This window comes from Homalodisca vitripennis, chromosome 2 (assembly GCF_021130785.1).
Source record: "Homalodisca vitripennis isolate AUS2020 chromosome 2, UT_GWSS_2.1, whole genome shotgun sequence".
NCBI classification, from domain to species: Eukaryota; Metazoa; Arthropoda; class Insecta; order Hemiptera; family Cicadellidae; genus Homalodisca; species Homalodisca vitripennis.
This window is the reverse complement of record NC_060208.1, coordinates 162,750,454-162,772,736: the sequence shown is the minus strand read 5'-3', so window position 1 is coordinate 162,772,736 and position 22,283 is coordinate 162,750,454. Positions and strand designations below refer to the sequence as shown.

General features: G+C 31.6%; 1 protein-coding gene and 1 non-coding gene across 2 annotated transcripts; both read right to left on the bottom strand.

Moving 5' to 3' along the window:
* Positions 1 to 939: 939 nt before the first annotated feature.
* On the bottom strand, positions 940 to 21,684 carry LOC124354960 (UDP-glucosyltransferase 2-like). Its single transcript, XM_046805793.1, has 5 exons — positions 21,281 to 21,684; positions 7,637 to 8,458; positions 6,872 to 7,091; positions 6,089 to 6,308; positions 940 to 4,387 (listed from the first exon to the last, which is right to left on the bottom strand). The coding sequence occupies exons 1-5, from the start codon at positions 21,338 to 21,340 to the stop codon at positions 4,099 to 4,101; spliced, it is 1,611 nt and encodes a 536-aa protein (XP_046661749.1). The 5' UTR covers positions 21,341 to 21,684; the 3' UTR covers positions 940 to 4,098.
* Trnat-ggu lies at positions 19,756 to 19,826 on the bottom strand. Its single transcript has one exon. It is a non-coding gene; the product is annotated as a tRNA-Thr (tRNA).
* Positions 21,685 to 22,283: the final 599 nt, after the last annotated feature.

Genomic DNA, 22,283 nt, shown 5'->3' with positions numbered 1-22,283 from the left:
TGTTTATACATACGTATATTTTTTATGTTTTTCCACCGATGTTTTCTGAAATTATTAAGAATATTTCATTACAGCATTACTGACGCAAAAAGCTGAACGTTTTTAAGCGTTAGACAAGAATATAATACAGAAATAACTTTGGAAATCGCACATATTGTATTTTTTGTGTTTACTGAAATAGCCTGGAAAGTTCCTGGGACAAGGTTGTTTAAAAAATACTAGTATATTAAGAAAGATTCTTGTCTTGTTTGACTTTGGGATAACGGCCCTATTATAGGCAATAAACAAAATCCGTTGTGTAGGATGGGGACAGGACAAAGTCTAGAGATTAGAATATTTTTGATATCCTAAAATTACTTCAAAGGTACGGTGGAGGCCTTCTTAGTTTACATCAGAGTGTCAATGACGTTCTTCTGGTAATTTAACCGAATAGGTTGTAGTGGTGTATTTTTATGCCATTGACCATCACTTACGCCACGGATGCTAAGGAAAATTTTAAAATTTGTTAAGCGTTCCGAGTGGTTTCCCTGTTGTAGTCAATGTGAAATCTACCCTAGAGCAACGAGGCAAGATATAGTGGAATTATTGTAGTTTTAATATAATCATAGCTCACCCCAGACATACCATTGACAATTTCTGTGTTTATATTAGGGTTCTAGATGAAGCCTCTCTACGTTGTCCTTTGACGAATAACGAGACGCAACAGTTTGGGGATGTATTTTCTACCATTATTTATGTGCGTAGAGAAAAAAAACTAAAAGTGCATTGGAATGCCGAGAGCATTTCCTAAAAATTTTGAAATAAAACAATTTTTATATCTGTAATGGTTTCCGAGATATTGATTATACGTATATTACATAAATTATAAAAAAATTATTATATAAATATCATGTCTAAGGTAATAATCGGTTTGGCATACAATAACGTTACAATATGGTGTCAAAAATTCACAATTTCATTATTTATTCATCGATAAAAAGAAAAAAGAGCATTCTTGAATGCATATAAGATTTTTTTAAAGAATGTTTTATCTCAAATAGTTTTTGGGATACTGAGTTAATGTATAAACCCATCTCAAATTATAGTATAGATATTTCAGTTGGTTTGATCGGAGAACTATTGGAAATTAGATTTTTTTACATTATTAAAAACCATACAATTCAACTGAGTTTCTGATTGGTTATCTATTTTCTGTACAGAAAGGTTTTTGGGAATGTTTATTATAATAAAAAATAAACCATAGTACAGTAGTTTGTTAAAGGATATCTCAAATGGAGCCGGGTCCCGGCAACCTCTCACACATAGAATATGATTAAAAATTAAACAATCAAGAACATACCTATGTGTATTTATAAGACCGTATAGAATAGTATTATGATTTTGCTGTCACTTCCGCAAAAATTAGACACTACAGCATTTCCCACTAGTCCCAGTAAGCCTAGGCCTAGGACAGAACATTTTAGGAGACTCCAAGGAATGCAAAAATAAAAATGCAATTTATAACTTTATAAAATAAGTTGGGAATATTTGAATTTGCCAGGGCCAACTATATTGTTTGTAAGCTTTATTATTGCAGTTTGGATTGTGAACGACTGCGAAATAGTGCGTCGATTCATAATTCACGTGCAGGCCTACTTTCTGCATTGCGGGCGCGGGCGGGCAAGAGTCATAGCTGTAAACTTACCCAACTTTTGGTGAATAAATTGAGTCGTCCAGAGGACCGCTCCGCTTCGCGAGGCATTAGCTTGCACCCACGGATACTAGACTGACTGTATCCGTGCTTGCACCTGTCACTCTGTCGATATCGGCCATTGACCGTGCGTGACTTTTATTAAGGTTGTGAATTTAAGCTTTTAACTACACGCAGGTTTAAAAATTGTTTTACTCATTGTAATGGTCAGTTATTGATAGCATAGATATAGTATATTATATTATTGATATTCAGTTAATGATATTTATTTTTAGTAGCTTGAGGTGGGTAGACTGATTAAATATATCGTCTCTAATTCTGCTTATAAATGATTAGATTTTTTGTCTGAGAAAAGTATTCGCTTTTAAATATAAGTTCGCAAAATTTAATATTTAAGTAAAAATATCAATATGATAATTTACACTAACAGCTTTGCTGGGAAGAGAGGGAATGGCTGTTTTACATATTAGTTATTTATAATCCTCTGTAAACATATGTAAATAAAAATGTATATACACATATATTCTCCCTACTTATTATAATGCCTCTAACCCTTAAATAAAATTATTAACTAGTCATTTGTCGTATTGATGATTCTTTAGAGACCTAAGGTGGGAGTGGGCCCCACTTAAATAAAAATCATCTCGAAAATATGAGTATAGAGTGTCTCCTCATGTCATATTATTGGAAATTTGAATAACAATAATTAATGTAAACAATTTTATTTTAATAATCTGATTGGTTGATAGCTTAAGTGCTTACTACTCACATATTTACTAATTACATATTTTTTCTTAAGTAAATAAAGACATTTGAAATTTTGGAGGATATTTTTTGTAATCAGATTAGCATAATAACAAAAACATCACTATCCAAAAAAACTAAGTTGAAGTGAAATGTTAAAAACAGCTAAAGAGAGAGAAGAAAAGAATAAACATTTACTAAAAGTAATTTAAGTAAATTAACACTAAACAGCTGTTGACAATTTCAGCTAAAGTTCACCAAAGAAGCAGAACCATTTGTTTACATTTAAAGTTTTAGACACTTTTCGAACACAGAACTTGATTAGTTTAGAAGTGTCAAGCAGATTACAAAGACGGTTATTGTAAAATTTTCACCCCATCCTGGACCACTGACGAATTTAAGCCACCTAATGCATTGGAAATACTATTTAAACGTCGTTATAAAGCTTTTCTTAATGGAAACTTTAAAAAAATGTAATTATAAACAGATGGTTCTGTATCCTTGGTTGGATATTAAAAGTGTAAACATCTGTTTTGTATCAGTTCACTTTAAATTACTTTTCGTTAGTATATTTGATCGAACTCTAAAATATTTCGGGAAGCTTTTTTTAGTTTTCTTTTGGAAACCTTCCTGGGTCTTCAGTGAATATTTTACAAAGCTAATTAGCTCAATTGGTCCAACATTTATAGAGATTGTATATAACACATAAGATATTTTCCCTTAAGGATAACACGCTAAACACGATGGGTACCATCACTTCTTATTGGTACATATCACTAGTAGTAGTTGTTTAATATAATACATATCTTAGTTAAGATAGTTACCCCGAATTGTTTATTATAACGATTCAGTTTGGTGGTAAGTTTTTGAAGAACAAATTGTATCTTACAGTTGTGGTTAGTACGTATATAATTTGCTAGATTTCAAGTGATTTAAAAACAATTGTAACTTTTTTAATTGCCATATAAAAATGTTTAAACATACCTCGGCAATGAGGAAACGGCATACATAATATTGGAAAGAGTAATATTACTGTCATGGTTATATTACTTTAAATTAGTAAGTTATTGTTTTTATGAGTCTTTTCTTTTGTTCATTATAAAACAGTATTTCGTACTTGTAAATTTAGTTTTGTTATCTATATTATACTGTTTATACTTTTCCGTACCCAAATATAGTTTATATTGTAGCCAGGAAGTCCATGATAAATTTGTAATAAGATACCATGGAAATACTGTGCTAAAAATAAGAAAAACTGTTACATAAACATATACCTAAAATAGTATTATTACTTAAAACACTTGAAATATAAACAATTATTCTGTAATTCTCGACATTTAGAACATTCCCATAAAAACTCAAATAACAAGTGGCACTAACTTTTTACCATCACACAGACCCCTAGATTGTAATAAGCCGTTCTGTAGATATCATATGAGTATACTATAAAAATATAATCAAATATATGATAATTTTCGATTTAGTTAAATATCTAAGAATTTGTAAAACAGGAAACTGTAGTTACCCATTTAGTACTGTCTATTTTAAATTAAAACTTATATTAAAAACAAATTTTAATAAATACAATGGATAAGAAGATTAAATGTATTATTTGTTATTTAAAAAGTGTTTTCTGTGTATCAAAATGAGTTACAATAGAGCTTTTAATTGTTTTTCTTTAGTTTATAGTTCTTGTGATCGTTGGGACTAACTTCTACAGCCCTGAAGAACAAAAAGTAGATAAAGTACAGGAGAAGGAACACTGGGAGAAATAGCACTGCGATGACGTCGAGTAGTAAGTACTGGTAGAGCGGCAGACTGACAGAGGCCGGTCGCAAGTGTAGCGCCCCTTGATGTCTGATGACATACTCTATCCAGTACACTGCTGTTTCCATTGCTGACATAGGCCGGTCCCGGAATTGCCTTGACAGTCGCCTGATATTCTCTGTGTATCTGAAAATACAGTGAATATTTAACAAATGAGTTATGTGACTTTATATTCTGCTTATGTTGTAAATAGAAACTTTGTTAAGTAAGCATGTTCTTCATATCTAGGTAAACCTGGACATGATAATAACACAATTGCCATCCCTGTTTTCGTTCTCAGACAATATTATTCAAACAATGAATACAATTTAAATATTTAATAGAATAATACTTAATCTTTAAATGTTTCCTCAGGCTATTACGTCACGTAACTGTGTACTGTCTTAACCTAATTTTGTAAAGAGAAAATTCTTTTTTAATCCAAAAACACAAAAGAAAGGATCCAAGGGTGTCAGATTTATGCTTGCCACCCTATGATTGGGGTAGTGTGATTTTTGTCGATATAAAACACAATAAAAAAATAGTAGTAGGCCTAATAGTAGGATTTCAACTTTAGCTGTTGTATAAAATTTATGCTTGTGTAATTTCCGATATTCCTACCGTTGATTATACCGGTTGTAACCGATAGTAAGGTTGTTTACCTATGTTGCGTGCTCAGCAAGATGTTAATATGGCAATATCGTATCAACGGTTGTTTACATGATAATCCGTCCTTGAAATTAATTAAGAAGAAAATAATTAAGATAACTGATTGAGATTATACTAAGAGCATTTCACAGATTTATTTCTGTTAATCCTTTTAATTACATGGTCGAGGAAATGTATACGAATGTACATGAGAGTACCTTAATCCATTCTTGCAGTTCTTAAACAATAAATTTATTGGTGAGCTGAACAGTATTTTAAAAATGCAAGGTGATATGTCCCAAAATGATCCGATCACACTATGGTGTAATGCAAGGGGTTCCTTTATTGTAAATTTTTATAGAGATGTAGGCTTTGGTATTGAGAAACAGTAAGTTAATTGTTTCGATTCGCTGATAATTTAATTTCGCTTGTTGAATTGGTGATCCAATTCTGGATCAGTTAGAACAGATAATGGGAGAGGAGGTGTTTGGTTTTCAATTTTTATAATGACATCATACTAATCCAATTACATTTTAGGACAGTTATAGATTTCATCCCTACTGGTATCTTTATGCTATAGTTGTAGGTGATATTGATTATTTCGTCAATAGTAAGGTAAAACTACATGATGTTTGTTTAACAAATCATCATGCAAGTAAAAATATACAAACAAAGTGACACAAACAAATAGTACAAAACCAAATAAAATACATAAAGCTAAAAATACCGGTTGGCATAATCTAAAAGCGGAAATCTTCAATATGACTGTGGTTTCACTTGTGGTCGGGGAAAGTTCAGACAGTCAAGACTACAGCTATAATGGTTATGGTTAATGACGTTGTTATCTCTGATTATATTTATAAATAGTTTAAACATGGTATCGAATAAAATGTATGCTTGAAAATTTATTTAATAATTCAATAATTTATCTGCGTTAGAATTTTAGCCTTTTAGATATTTTACAAACAATTTAAATCTTTTTGAAAAATTCTATAAAATTTCGTTGTTGCTGCGATTTTAATTACTCATTAAACGTTCAGGAAATGTGAATTTTGTTATAGGACTGAAAGTTCTTCTAGTGTTATTTTGTCTATTACGTAATAAACAAGACTCAGCAAAATAAAATACTTTTGTTGATCCTTAACTAAGGTGTATGAAAGCTAACTAACGTATTTACAATAATTTTAGAAAATAACTTACTTTGGATTGTTAATAACCTCTTTGATGGCTGCTCCAATGTTTTCCTCTGAAAGATCATCCATGTGAAGTTGGACAGCTGCTCCTAGACTCACCATCCCCTTTACATTCAAATATTGATCAGCGAAAAACGGTAGACCAATGAGAGGCTTTCCAAAATAGACGGTTTCAATTGTGCTAGACAACCCTCCATGGCCGAAAACCGCTCTCACGTTCTTGTGTGCTACACATATGTCAAGTCTTGAAATTAGTTTGTTTCAACATTGAAAAGCAAACAATGAAGTAGATAAGACTAAACTTTAATGATTATTCGTTAAAGTTATCAGCATAAACTTCTAGATTGTGACAGCCGAGTAAGCTAGACAGATAGCAAGCTTAAGCCCTAGATCATAGCATAAGGCCTTGTCTTCTTAATTAACCATTTTCCCAAACATTTGTAATAAAAATATATTATAAAAAGATGTGTTTCACCATTTACATTTAATTAATACTGATATAATGACTAGTGATATATTTGGATGGTGAATACAGCAAAGTAGTATAAGTGATGATAAAACTGTATAAATTAAACCTTATTTATCAAATAATGAGAATAATTTTAACACGTGTAAAATTCTTTGGAACTATCCATCCCATTTACTCTTTGTGAACAAATAAAGGTTACAGAATTAATAAAGGTTATCACCACACACATTTAAAAGAATTATAAAGATAATTAGATGCAACTGACAATTAGGCTGGCATTTTACAGTTATTATGAAGGATTTAGTAGGCTATAAAAGTTACCAAGAATTTCTTTTTGCGGCAACCACTGTCTTATAACGACGTTTGAAGGAACTCCTTGTAGATCATCTTCATACTTAAAAATAACAGTTTGAGGAACAGAGGAGAATGCCTTCATAAACTTATTGATTATCTGCTCAGGGAGGGTAGACATTCTGACTAGAGAACCAAAACTGACCACAATAGCTCCCTGAGTTGATTTGTCCAAGATATCCTGCAAATCCTGGAAAGAATAAATATTTTTAAAATTTAAATACATTGTTGATTCAACAAAGAATTATGTGAAGTATGCAACAATATAAAGTATACAATTATAATACGGATATCATAAAATATATTGTTATTAATAAAAATGTATGTACGCATGTTGAGTTTAGTTCCATTTCACATTCCGCTTAGTACTGTCACTGAGTGAATCCTGAAATCTTGAATCGACGTCCGTCTGAATAGATTTAAATCTAATCGTCTATCTTAACATATTCTTTTAACAATTTTCCAGTTTGACTTTATATTAGTATGAGAACAAGCAAAAGGAGAATGATGAGCAATTGTGGAACGTGAAATGAGACGATATACTATTGACATATCCCATTAAACAAGCCAAAATTTGTTTTCCTCAAATTGCTCCCTTTTACGATAAAGCTTGGCTTGGACCAAATCAACTACATTCTCGGGGTGGCAATATATAACAGGAATTTGAATATTATCACCATTTCACAATTACTCTATGAGTACTTGGTAATGATTGATAATAAAATAGTTATTTACCTTCGGCAATGAGTTCGAGGTGTTTCGTATATGTATACCTCCAATCTCTACGACATTAGGAGGAAAAGGACGGCTGAGAGATAGAGAAATGTGACTGTTGACCAAAACTAATGATGTATTCTTAATTAGTTCGTTTATAGGTGGAGTAGAACTACCGTATACTTCATTGGCCATATTTTGTGACTGAGGTAAAGCGTAATACCTGTGGACCAATTTAGCCCAGACTAACAAGACGGTGTTGTACACTCTTTGGTATAAGTCCATGTTGGTGGGGAGTCCAGCGAGATAGTTGGGGATGTAAGACGGATTATCAGGGAGGCCAACCCTATCGGCCACCCACGGCAGAGAACAGCTTGTCACGACTGAAACGAGAGGGGCATTAAATCTGTGAGCGAGTGGGGCAAAACAGTCGGAAGAGAAAATTTCTGTTATCACTAAATCGAATTTTTCGTCTGAATCCAACAGTTTTTGGACCTGTGGTTCGGAATACGAATTGTTGCACAGGTACAGCTCGAGGTCTGACATGAACAGTGGGGATTGGAAAGCGTTTGGCATTAATTTATTGATTGCTTCAAAACTGAAATTGCTGATCATAGGTCTTAGCCTGTAAGACACGTCTATCTCGTACAAATTTGGTAGAGGAGGTTTATGTGGGAAACTGGTGACTAATGTAAGGTGGTGTCCTCTAGAAGCCAGTTCCTCAAACAATGGCTCCACAACTATACTGTGACTCCTGGCATTGTGAGGTTGCATAACAAGAATGCGCGCGCAGTCACTTTTCCCTGCAGCGAGCACAAATAACGCCACCCACACCAGATTCATCTGAAAATAAATTAAACTTTTTATAGAAAATATTACACCTCTGAGATAAAATATTATTAAATTTACTCTTCACCAACTGTTGCTGGTAGAATAATCGTTATTGGTATATTAGACTAATACATTTCCAAAATCTCGTGAATTTGTTCAAAAAGGCAACATGCCGATACAATTCGACATAAATGCTCAATTACAGTAAGTTATATTAAAAAGTCAATAGTAGAATGTGAAAATTTAGAACGATCACTTCAATAGATCCAGTTTAAACTGTAGTCATTTTTGTGTTGGAGGAAATAAATAACATGTTGTAAGGAAAAATGTTATTACATAATTATTCAAACGTTAGGGCATTTCCAAAGTGCAGATGGGGAAATTAAAATTAATATTTAACTAATATTGACGATGTTAAAAGATCTCGTCCAAAAAATAAATATACTAATAGTTTTACGTTTTCCAATTACACCAAGAGTCTTACAATGTATTATTTTCCGAGAATTGGAAGCGACAGATCGATGCTGTTTTTACAATATCTATGTTATACAATATATACCTAGTATGATGGTACAGGCTTTGTCATTGTGTAATTCTTGGCACTTGAGTAACCGAACTTCTGGCACTTATAACACATCTAAAGATAGGGCACATATTGAAGCGACAAATAACCTGCTTTTATGTAAATAGGTGGGTAAGGCACTGAAAAGATCAAAGAACTACTCTTTCGTTTTTCATAATTCTCACCACATCAGCAAACTGGCAACTGCTTATTTCTTGCTTGATTTCATCCGCAGCAACATCAAATAAATCTAGACTAAAGACAGTTCATTTCGATGTGTTGAGAGATTTGTGAGACTCAACGACCACAGGAATTTCATTGAAAAAGCTGTCCATTTTCAGTAATTGTCATTTACCGCTTCGGCCATCAATGCTCCATTTATATTGTTTTGACTAATTTTGGCTGTCCACCTGCTCAGACTAAGGCTTTATTCATCAAGAATGGGCTAACCCTACTTAGAGGTTTCCCTTCTTCTTTATGTCTAATGATAACAATATATTAATTTAGGCATGGGTTTTTTTCAATAGGCTTGTTACACTGTATTTTCTTCTAGTATATTCATCTGAATCTGAACAATGACCACGCTTTCTATCTACGCGTAGATCACTTCGATCTCTATATACAACTCTAGTTTACCCTTTGGAGGAGTTTGATGTTGCCATAAAGATTTGTACCAGCACTTAGTATTTAGTTGTGAGGGCCTATTGTCCGGGAGCGGGACATGCCCTCGTGCCTCTACCAAACCATAGCTTGTAAGTCGGCCTACGTAAGTGATTTTTCTGCGGTTTGAATAATAAAATCTTCGCGTTCCTGGTTAATGTACTTTTTTATTGTGAGTTCAAGTTGCCGGTACAATGTTACCAGGGTTATATATATATAATAAACCACCTATATATATATATATATATATATATATATATATATATATATATATATATACACACAATGAAAGAAAAAAAAGGATATAAAAAGTTTATATAAGCAAAAAAGGATACAAAAAGTGTATATAATAAAAGAGTGTGTATAAAAAGTGTATATTTTCTTCTTTTGTAACCTTTTTGAAAACTACAATTAGTCGAAATATTAAAGGATTATGTGAAATCTTTTCCTTTTATTGTTTAAAGAAGCCTCTGCGCGTTTATTTTCTGCATACAGTGTGTATATATATATATATATATATATATATATATATACACTACAATATATATATATAATTATTGAAATAAATTATATATATATATATATATATATATATATATATATATATATATGTATATATAGTGTTGTCTATCAACCGTTGTTTTGAAATATGATAAAATCTCGTATCCCACGAGAAATATTAGATTACTCTTGCTATCAGCGAGGTTTCTGCATGCGAAATGAAAATTCGAAATGAAAGAAGCGGATTGGAACTGAATATGTTAAACGAAAAAGCAATGATGAAATTTAAGTTTGTGATACGCCCTTTAAAAAATGTAAATATTCACTATCCGTCAACCTGGCCATGCAGTGTGATGGATTTTGTCATCTTATATGTTACGCTGCCTGTATTGCTATTGACGATGTTGTAATTAATGACATCGCTGACCAAGTTAAATGATTCTGTCAGCTATGTAAGAATACGTTTGACATACTATTTAGAAAATATGAAAAATTTGTCGAGACTATGATTGGCCTACTATATTAAATATTTTTCTTAACTAATTCGTAATTCAGAGTGAAAATAGTCTAATATTAAGCCAAAGAATGGACACATTATTTATTAAAGAAGTAATACTGAAACAGTTGTAAAATCTAGCGTAGATCAGGAATTAAATCCCAGTTTCAATGGCGTTTACAGAATGCTGCCTCTACCAAGGCTATAGAAAACTCTTGGCCTAATAATGGTAAGTCTAATTCAAATAAAGTTTTGTGGCCAACAAAACAGATTTCTGTGATAAGTAATAGCAATATAGTCCCATTCAGGGAGGCCATATTGCTATTACTGCTAATTACTAAATAACTAATATAGTTACTGTAATAGTAGTTATAGTAAAAATAAATCTATGTCTGAAAATAGGCCAAAGCCTGAAGAGGATTGTGCGAATGATGGATTTTAAGCTTATCAATCTAGAAGGACAAGATTGGCTCTCAAGAGAGCCACAATACTAAGGGAAATAGTAATAAAAAACCACTGTGGTTTTTGTGTCTCGGTTCGATCTAAATTTTACCAAAGAAAGCATCGAAGAGTACTTGAAAATCTCCTATGTTATGGATTTGTCTGTTTTGATATGAAGCTTAAATTTGAAGACTACAAATCTTTCAAGATTGGTGTGAGTGAGGATAGTTTTCAGGAGATTTTTAATCCTGATTTCTGGGACTAAAATATGCTATTTAATGAATTTGTGCCACCACGAAGACGATTTTTAGGCTACCGAAGATCTTAGATTCTGTTACCTTGAAGAAAAGAAGACTAGGCCTAGTGAATAACAATCAAGTTCTAGAATTGCATATATGTATGGAAGGTGCACTCTATGTTCTATGGTACAATTTCTAATATATAAATGTGACACGCTTATAATATAAGTGGCACCAATATTTCTTGGCTCTGTGTGTCGCGAGAATACACGTCATATTTAAAAAATCCACGACTTTATCCAATCAAGAATATTCTGCCGAAGTAATCTTATTGGTGGGAGTGTTTGGAAGCTATTTGCGTCACGAAATTATTTCCTCACCTATTGAAGTTGCACTTTTTTGCAAAAAGATAAACTTTGAAGTAGCAGCTGTTTCCTTAACTGACGTTAAACTAATCATTGTAGCTCTTTATATAGGCCTCCTTCAGGAGATTTTGGTACTTTTCTGGATATACTTGAATATTTGCTTGTCTATTTCAATACATTTAAACTCTCGATTGTGCTGTGCGGTGACTGGAATATTCAGATTAAGGACTGAATTAAGATAAGAGTGTGTATCCTGAAGGACCTGTTATGATCGGTGGACTGCAGGTGGTTACTGGATGAATCAACAAGAGGTAAATCCTGTGTTGACAATATTGTTACAAATATTAGGGACATAAATTTGAAGGTCAAAGTTCTACCAGAATGTTTATCTGATCTCAACGTTATTGAAGTTACACTCCACTCCTTTTAAGTATTTCTAGAGTAGATCATAAGAAAGAAATTGTAATAAGATCCTTTAAGCAACTTATTATTGATATGCTATCTAAAGTTCTATTTGACATGCACTAGCTTGATTTGCGTGTAATATGTGTGATTGATTTCTTTATATAATTTTTGTCTTGCGTATAATATATAATGCCCTTTTAAAACAAGAACAATTCCAAATAAACCAATGGAAACTAAAACGAAGTTCTACTCTAAGGAACTTGGGAGTTAGAGAACGCGTTCTTACTGTCCACACAAGTTATCTACATACACATCCCGATGTGGCTAGAAGAGCCTATGTTAATCTAAGAAATGGATATAAATGGGAACTGAAATATGCTAAACTTAGGGCCAATGAAAATTTAATTAAATAACAAATTTAAAATTGCTTGGTCCATTATTGCTTCTGAGATAAGCTTGACATCGACTGTATCGCCCAGGGTTTCACCTGAAGGGTTTTCAGCCCAATTCATACACACTATTGATGACGTACTTTGTGGAAATGTGTAATGCAATACATCGCCAGACGATCTTATTTATCGCACTACAAGAACCGTCACCAATTCCAGCTGGAAGTCAGTCTCCTCCAGTAGTGTACTGCGTGTTGTAAAAAATATGAAAGTTTCAAAAAGCTGTTTTTATATAAATACAATTTGTATAAAGACCAACAGACTACTTGAATTTTTCAATAAGAATCTTTACTTTAGAATCACTAAAAGTACTTGCTTCGACGGGGCTAGAAGTCCGATCTCTCACTTGCCGGGTTGATAAATTAAAAAAAAACAATAAAAGTCGTTTGACAGGTATTTGGTCTTCCTAGTATGGTTTTTTAAACGCATTTATGGCAGATACGGCCAAATACAAAATAATTGAATCGTAAAATGTAAGGGCTCTGTGGTGTTGTGGTAGAAACACTATACTAATAATATATATATATATATATATATATATATATATATATATATATATAATAATTTATATATACACTATACTAATATATATTCATTTAACACTTATGTGGAGCATCAATGAAAGCCTGTCTTCCGGTATCTTCACAAATTGCTAAAATTTAAAAAAATTTTACCTGTTTATAAAAAGGGGCCAAATAATTCAACTGAACTTAAAGCGGCCTATATCTCTGTGGTTTCTATTCTTTCCTAAATTTTCGAATGTGTTATAAAAAAAGAGGTTAATGCTCACTTTGAGTTCTTGGTGAGATCCGTTGTCAATAATTTCTATGCCAAGGCCTCCACTTTGGCAACCCTTTTTGACCTCTAAGATCTTTGACTGTGTCTCTCGTGATAACTTAATCTCAAAATGATCTAATTATGGAATTTCTGGTCTTGCTTTTACTCTGCTGAGATCTCACTAAAAGGATCGTGGGCAGAAAAGTTTAGTGTTGGGGGGTGTCTTTTAACTCTACGTTTGGTTGAGTTTGAGGTTTCGCAGGGGTCGGCTCGTGGTCCTTTCTTCTTTGTAGTCGTCCTGCTAGTATTAAGTCTGATTTAATTATGTTTGCTAATGATACTACTTTGTTTATTTCTCATAGATTTATTGTAGTTAAATAAATTTATGGATAAAGTTTCTAATGATAGGTTTCAGTCAACTCAACTAGCATTAAATGACAGTAAAACAGAAATGATTTTGTACACTTTTCACATTTATCATATGTCTGATTAATGTGTATTTCATGTTAAACCCCTTGATGTAATAATTGAAAGTAAGTTTTCTTGGTCTGATCATATAAATGTTGTTTGTGAAAGACGGTCTAGAGTATTGTATTTATTAAGGTAGCTGATGTATGGTGTGCCTAAGCTCTACTTAAACAATTGTTATCTTGCATTTTCTATCAGCATTGTGTTGTATAGGTTGCATCTTTGGGGACATGGATCAGATGTTAGCATAATTATCATAATCCAAAAGAAAGCAATTAGAATACTCACCGATGCCAAATGGAATGCTTGCTGTAGGACTTTGTTTATCAAATAAAGCATTTTCATTGTCAAAATATGTATATATATACACTTGCCTACTACAATTAGAAGCTAAGATTGTATCTGATAACCTTGTTCTAAGAGAAGATGTTCATTCATATCTAATAAAGGAACAAAAATTTGACCAATAATGATTATGAGATTTAGTAAAACTAAATCTAACTGTTTACACTTATGTGTTACTGTTTTAATAATCTTGGTAAACATGCTTATAAGTTAATTTCAATAGATTGATTCGATAGGTTGTGATCTTTAACTGTCTGGTGAAAATCTTTTTATTTGCTTGATGAGTATTTGACTAGTCCTAGTATATATTGTGAGTTTTATTCAGAGTCCTGTTATTGAACATCCTATATTCTGTTATTATTTTTCTTTGTATATTCTTTTAATTCTTGTTATTGTTGATTTTTAATACGTATTTTTAAATCTTATTATTTATTTGCTTATTGTTTTGTCGAAGTTATTCTTCTGTGATATTTCTGATGTCACTCAATTGAATTTTAAATTAGAATTTAAACCTAGTTGACCTCATTTTGGATACTGCTTAAGGACATACGCTTTTCGCTTGTATTATACCTATATTTCTAAGGATGTCACTTTCCAACCACCTAAATACAAATAAAGTACTGATTACTAATTAGCTGTTAACGTCAAGAGAAATGCTTAGGTCAGTGTCAATGTGCCCGTATACCGGCTGCTTGGTATTACTGGTGACTTATTAGTTGTTGGAACATGACTGACTGAATTGTAAACCAACCGATTAACCCTGTTGATAACGAAATTCAAAAGTCCTTTCGTTCTCCCGGGTTGTCACAATCCATTAACACGATAACACCCCTCGGCTTTGATGCCATATGGCATAATCATTTCTACTAACTTTTAAACAGATTATCTATAAACTTAATGTTTTTAACAATACATTGTAAACATTCTTATTTAAAGGACACTCAATAAGAATGAAATATTATTTTTGACTAATTTTGCTAAAGAAATAAGCAACCGTATGTTTATCATATTGGCGATAATAATTTTAATACCGCCTGAGTAGAGTACAATAATTAATCGGACCTTGTTTTTAGCGATTTAACAAACAATGTTGCTAATTAACTACGAATTAATTTGTATAATTGATTAATCAACTACTGATAAATTAGATGTAACAGTCAATTACAAGTAAATGTATCAACTATTGACACATTTACATAATATTTTATATAAAGTGACTTCATTTAAATAAAAGCGACAATGTATTGTTTCAAGTTTGCCATGACGATGGATGGCTTAAGAGAATAATTGGATATGGGATATTTGTCATCGTCATATGTTACAAAATGTATTTTACTCGAAACGTAGTGTAAAACATTTTGTGGCAACATATAACATACTGTATAAACAATGGAAAATGTCCGAAATCTTATTTAAAGTGAGAGTTGTTAACTTTAGGAAACTAAACGAAATAGTTCTATTTGTTTGCCTCGTTGTCAAGGTTACCTTATTACATTTAAGATTGTTTGCCGTTGCTTACAAGGTGTTTATGGCTCTTTTATTAATAAAAGATTGTCATTGTATTAATTAGTTTGAAACATATGATTTTTAGTAGATATTCATTTAGTATTTTAGATGCATTTATATCGATTGTTATTTGTGTCTTTCAATATATCAAATATAAATTATTATACTAAGTGATAAAAACCGGGTTACCATGTCGTAAGTTTTAGTAAATCACACATTGCTACTCTTGAATAGCTTCGTATGGTTTAATAAAATGTATTTATTCGTATTTATTCAGATACGAGGGATAATTTGAATGATAATACACATGTACGTTATCGTGAAAATGTTAATCCATCCAACTTTGAACTTCAATTACTCAGTGTTATGACGTTTGATACAAACATAATAATAATTTAAATAGTGCATCAAGTAACAGATTAAATAAATGATAATGTGCCCCTTTTTAGAATAATACAAACTTTAAAAACATTAAACAAATTTAGGCTAGTTTATTTTTAAAATAATAATACAAATATATCAATAAAATGAATCTTATGAGATTCTTAGTTATTAAAGCGAGTAATAAAAATATAAAAGTAATGTTTATTATGTAAAAGCATGTAATATTCAAAGCTTGTACTAATGTATTTATAACCCAGTACCAAAAAAATTTCAAATATATGCAGAATATATCTGTGACTTGGATCTTGGGCATTTTAAGAGTAGATTAGGTTTTTAAAGTTAAAATAAACCACCTTTAACAAACCTGTTAAACAGTTAATAAGGGAATAAGGAACTAATTATTAAGCATAAATAATATATATATATATATATATATATATTATATATATATATATATATTGAGAAGACGTAATTATTTAAAACCGATATGATACCCCAATTTCCAGTAGCATTAAATTAAAGAGAATATTGTAAATATCAGTCGCAACAGTAACCAGTGTGTACAAACAATTCACTTATTGTAGTCTTGACAATTTATATAACCAACGAAATGAAACAGTCCTTAGGTTTAATACATAATATAATATCAGTAGCCAATGTAATAACTAGTTCCATGTCCTCAGTTATACAGTATATATAGCTGTAACTACGGTGTTATCATTATTATTAGCTATTATCATTATTTATGTATGTAAGTGGTTGTACCCTCTATGAAATTATGAGTCATAAATAGAGGTACAATCTGCCTTGCCGGAAACTATTTAATGGAGACTCTGAAAAATAAAAGGGGTTTTAATTCGCAATACGAAGTAGTGTACACCGCACCACGTGTCGCACAGCAGGCTACCGATAGATCATTTCATTTTCAAGATATCCTGCGTACAGAGATATTTGTAGATAGGGACGCAATCTGATAGAAAAGAAACTTCACAACGTTCACTCAGACAGCTGAACCTCATGGAGAGACGTGCACCATCATTGAACTCTATTTTGTCTATGTACAAATAAACTAACACTACTGAGTATCGAAGGAACCGATGGAATGTAACGAAGTCTTACCACTCAATCTATCAAATACTACATGATGAATTGTTGTTTTATTTCAATCAAAGCTGTTTACAAATTTGTCTGTGTTATGATTTTCTCCTTGCTACACCCCTAGGACCAATAAAAAAATGTTCGCTATTGCTCAGCAAAATATAATAGAGTGACATGCACCATCATCTAACCCAATATTCCTTGTATAGAAATAAAGCTTCGAGCAAAGTTTCAAGAGTACAAGTCCCTGTTAATTTTCTAGGTATCGTACGGAAAGAAAGACATAGAAATATATTTTTTTTATCTTCTCGAGTAATACAGGGAAATCCGACCCACAAAATCGATACGATTGGTTTTTTGTGTTCGATGTTTTCACTTTTTAGTTTAATTAAATGAAAATACTGCATAAATTGTGTTACACCAGTTTTAAATAATTTGTATTTTTTAGAAATCCATTAAAACTGGTTCTGTAATTTAATAACTACCACTGGACGAATACAAAAGGACCATATCGATATAATTACTTGTATAATGTCTTCTTTTCTAGAAGTAGGTAAACATTTCACTCAAATCAATATTAACTACAATGATAACGTATCAAATCGGATAAAAAAACACTATGGATTCTATAATACAGTTAGTTAAAGAAAAACGTCTTTTCAATACTTAAAATACTGATATACGTAATCGTGCGATTGCCAGGAAACTAACCACAAGCATGTGGAAACATTACTACTTATTGAGAAACAGGGTTTTATAGCTTGGAATACAAAGAAGTTTGCCAGTTTTATTACTCTCCGCCTTGTAGCTAACAGTTTTAGATCTTATTAAACTTTTACCAAAACAAGTACTTACAAGTAGACAATATTCTACAAAATGAACAATATACCAATATCACTACTCAAATTAGATACCAATATTCCATCAACATACGGGTATACAATTTCTGATATTTACTTATAAATAAAAATCTAACACTATACCTTAAAGTGCAGTAATATGAACTGAACCGTTTAGTTCCAAAGTTTAAACAAGCAGGAGTTATTAAAACGGAGGAACTAATTAGTAGAAAGAACGTTGTAGAAATATATATAATAGGAAAAATAAACTACATTAAGATTTATAAAATGACAGGAAAAGTATAAGTTGTAGAAATAGCTTTGTTTCGAATCTAAGTGATTGTACAAACGATAAACACTTATTAGATATAACTACGACTGTCCAGGAAAACTAAAGATATATCTACGGGTAGATACAACTTATATGTATAAATTTAAAAATTTACTACCATTTAAATTTAAATTCAATTAAACATGAAAAAAATAACCAGAAACACAAAAAACCACATATATTTTATAAAATTACAGTAAATGTATAAATGTACTGTATATCTGCATTTAAATAAAAATTAACGTATCATTTCCCTTTTGTTTACTATGTCGCTTCGTTGCTATGTTCTTGTGAACCTCTCTATACCCTCTTCCTCAACAAGTCCGACTTCATCCACACCCTCATCAAAATCCTGAAATGTGGGTCTTCGAGGTGCCTTGAAACATTGTGCAGCACAGCAGACTACTAAATTTGGTACTCTCTCTAACGGCACTCGCATTCTGTTTTCAGGTATTGGTAATTTTCTTCTTGGGGTGCCCGAACACTCTTTCTACTATCACTCTTTCTTTAGCATGAATGCGATTTAATGAGTGCTGATTATTGTCTTAAGGTGGTTTCAATGTGTGATTTATTATGGAGAGATACTGTATCCAAAATCGCCAATCAAACAAGCAGAGCATCATATTGAGAAATTATGTCCATAACATGACTTCCTCTCCAAATTCTGATGTCGTGTATATACACGATGCCTGAAAATTCATGCTGGCGTAGCCCTAACGATTTATGTATTCATTTCCAAACATTGATGGTTCTATTTTAGTTCAACGTGGGTGCAGTCTGATGCTTCTATAACAGTTAGCAAATTAAATCGCGTTTGCCACATCTATTTTGCATTGTTTATTTCTTGAACTGTCATGGGAAAGTTAATCCAGTTCTTAGTTTTATCCATGATACAATAACTCACGTGTTTGATGCCCGTCCTCAAATTCCAAAATAATTATAATTATAGCAGAGTAGTTGTTTCTCACACCAAAAGCGAAGATGCAACTTCCCATCCGGAAAACTGTAGAAACAACTACGGAGGTTGTTATAATTATTTTTTTATCACTCGAAAGGAAGTTATAATTTAAGAAAACCGAAGTGGTAACTATAACAACTTTTTAATCTCTACATCACATAATTCTACAATACTGAGCGTTTCTTACAGGAACTATATTTACAGGAAATAGTTGGATATCATGCACAAGCATTTTCTTTTAGCGGAAAGAAAAAAACAATCTAATTACAATTTTATTCATTACTGAACATTCCACTAGTTTTATTTTTCGTATTGAAATCAACTGTGAAAATTAAAAATAACTATTTTATTGGTCCTATTTAGTCTTTAGTTTTAAGAATATATATATATATATATATATATATATATATATATATATTCAATAAATTTGTGTAAGTGGCAATAGCCTAATTTAATTTCAATAAACATTGAATCACAAAAAGTACTTGCTCCGCCGGGACTCGAACCCGGATCTCTCACTTACCGGGTGAATGTGCTACCATTACACCACAGAGCCCTTACTTTTTACTATTCAATTATTTTGTATTTGGCTGTTTCTGTCACGTATGTGTTTAAATAACCAAACTAACATATGATCGGAAGACCAAACACCTGTCAAAGGACTTTTATTTATATTCATTAAATTTGTATAAGTGGCAATAGCCTAATTTAATTTCAATAAACATTGAATCACAAAAAGTACTTGCTCTGCCGGGACTTTTTGTGAGAGATTCGGGTTCGAGTCCCGGCGGAGCAAGTACTTTTTGTGATTCAATGTTTATTAAAATTATATATATATATATATATATATATATATATATATATATATATATATATATAGTTTTTTATGTTTGTACTAATTTCCAGGGAGACAGGGTTTCTGTTCCTTAAATAACATTTTCATAAAATATTAAATAATATAAGTACAGTAAATCTAAGATTGAAAATTAAGCCAGTATCGAAAAAAATGTTTTTTTGTTGTAACAGGTTCTACACCCTAATTAGAGCAAAATTGTGCTTATTATTTCTTTTACAAAATGTTTTTCGAAACAAAAAACATCGGGCCAACGGTTTATTGCACATGATATCGAAAAGGGATATTTATATTGTATTATTATTACTTATTATTGCTTATAAGCGGTCGTTTATTCTCTTAACAATACAATTTCGTACACACAAAATGTGACATTCAGCCTTGATTAGTTTTAAATAAATACTGTGAGTGTTATGCGGCAAATATGAATATTACTTACATTATGATATATTTTTAATTTAGCTAGAATATGTATTTGGAAGCTTTTATCCCAAATCTAAAGCAAATGTAGGGAACATACGAAGGTATAATAACAGGTCTTCTTGGAAGTTTATGAGTTTCAAAACCGTGAATGTTTACATATACAACAATAACTTATAATATTTTATTTCATTACAATATTTGGCACAGTGTCGTTAACAGCCTTTACTAATAAACTATGAATCAAGCAAACCACAATTTCGATATTACTCAATTTACTCATAAAACTGTGCATCTACTTATTTGAGTACATCCACATAAACACAATTACTTTTATAACTAAAACTGTATTTATCACTCAATCATTTAATCACTAGGCATCACGATTTCTACTACAACGTTGTGTATACTCGTGTCAAAATGTAAGAAATATAGTCTAAAACACTGAGTTTGAAAAGCATTTCCGTAAAATAATCCGTGCAGACTTTGAAAAAAAAAACAAGTCGAAGATCTAAAAATAAATACACAACAACAAAAAAACATTTTGGATAAGACCTATTTACATTTATCGGTATGAGATTGTAGGTTAATGTAACAACGTGAAATATAACTGTTTTACAAGCTTTATTACATTAACACCACCACTCTACTTCATAGCTAACTTGTGAGAGTAAACAGACATCACGTTAAATGCTAATTAATGCATCAAACTATGATTGCAATAATGAATAATTTACCTCGTAACAAATGCCGGGGCAGCCCAGTCGTAGAGTGATGGTCGGGAAGAAGTGAACCATTCTGGGATGATCGTGAAGGCATGGTCAAGGCCACGCCTCGACTCAGATAACCTGCCCGTTTATCTGTTTGATTTAATTTGTTACAATAAGCCAGTGACCTAATGCGGGTAGCCTATCTTCAGCTGGCCACACTCGTTTATTTAGTGCCAACTATTCCCCCTAAATCTGGTTAAAGACGAAATTGAGTAAGTAAAATTTAGAGTAAATTAAGGAATCTTGTATTAAGTAGAATTTTCCCGTCAAACAGATGCCCCACTTGTCTCAATAAATAGTTACTATATTATGTTTAAAATATACAACATTTAATAAAGATCTTCCATTGAGACACGTGGTTACGAGATTTGAGCTGGAACTCACTTTCCCATCGGATGAGAGCCGACCACAAACTGAGTCAGCTGAGACAGTAATGTTCGCAGTTTAACCTTGACTTAACTCGTTCGTCAAGCATGCATTTTCGTGTATCCAAGCTAGCCGCCTGAATTAACATGTGTACATAGTATAAATTAATTTGAAGTGGTCTTAATATTAAATATTAAATTCGATACATAATTAATGTAAATTGTACTTTATCGATGTAATTTATAGATACAATGTTTAATTAAATTTTACATATTAGGATTATGAGTTTCTAAGCAATAAATACTGTTAATTTAAATATTCATAAAAAATTATATACATAGTATATCTTTCATAACTATATGCTAACTTTAGGAATTACTGTATCCTCAGAGGGAGATCAATATTAAAGGCAAATGAACTTAAATAATAGTTTTGTTTCGTGATAACATTGAAATCTTTTATTGAAAATGTTAACACAGATAAAAGATAATGAAAGCAGATTGCATTCATGATTCTGACTCGTGAGTGAATGGAAACCAAAGTAAATTGAATTTAAAGTAATAAATGTGATCACAAAATAAAGTTTTACAATCCTTCAAGGCAT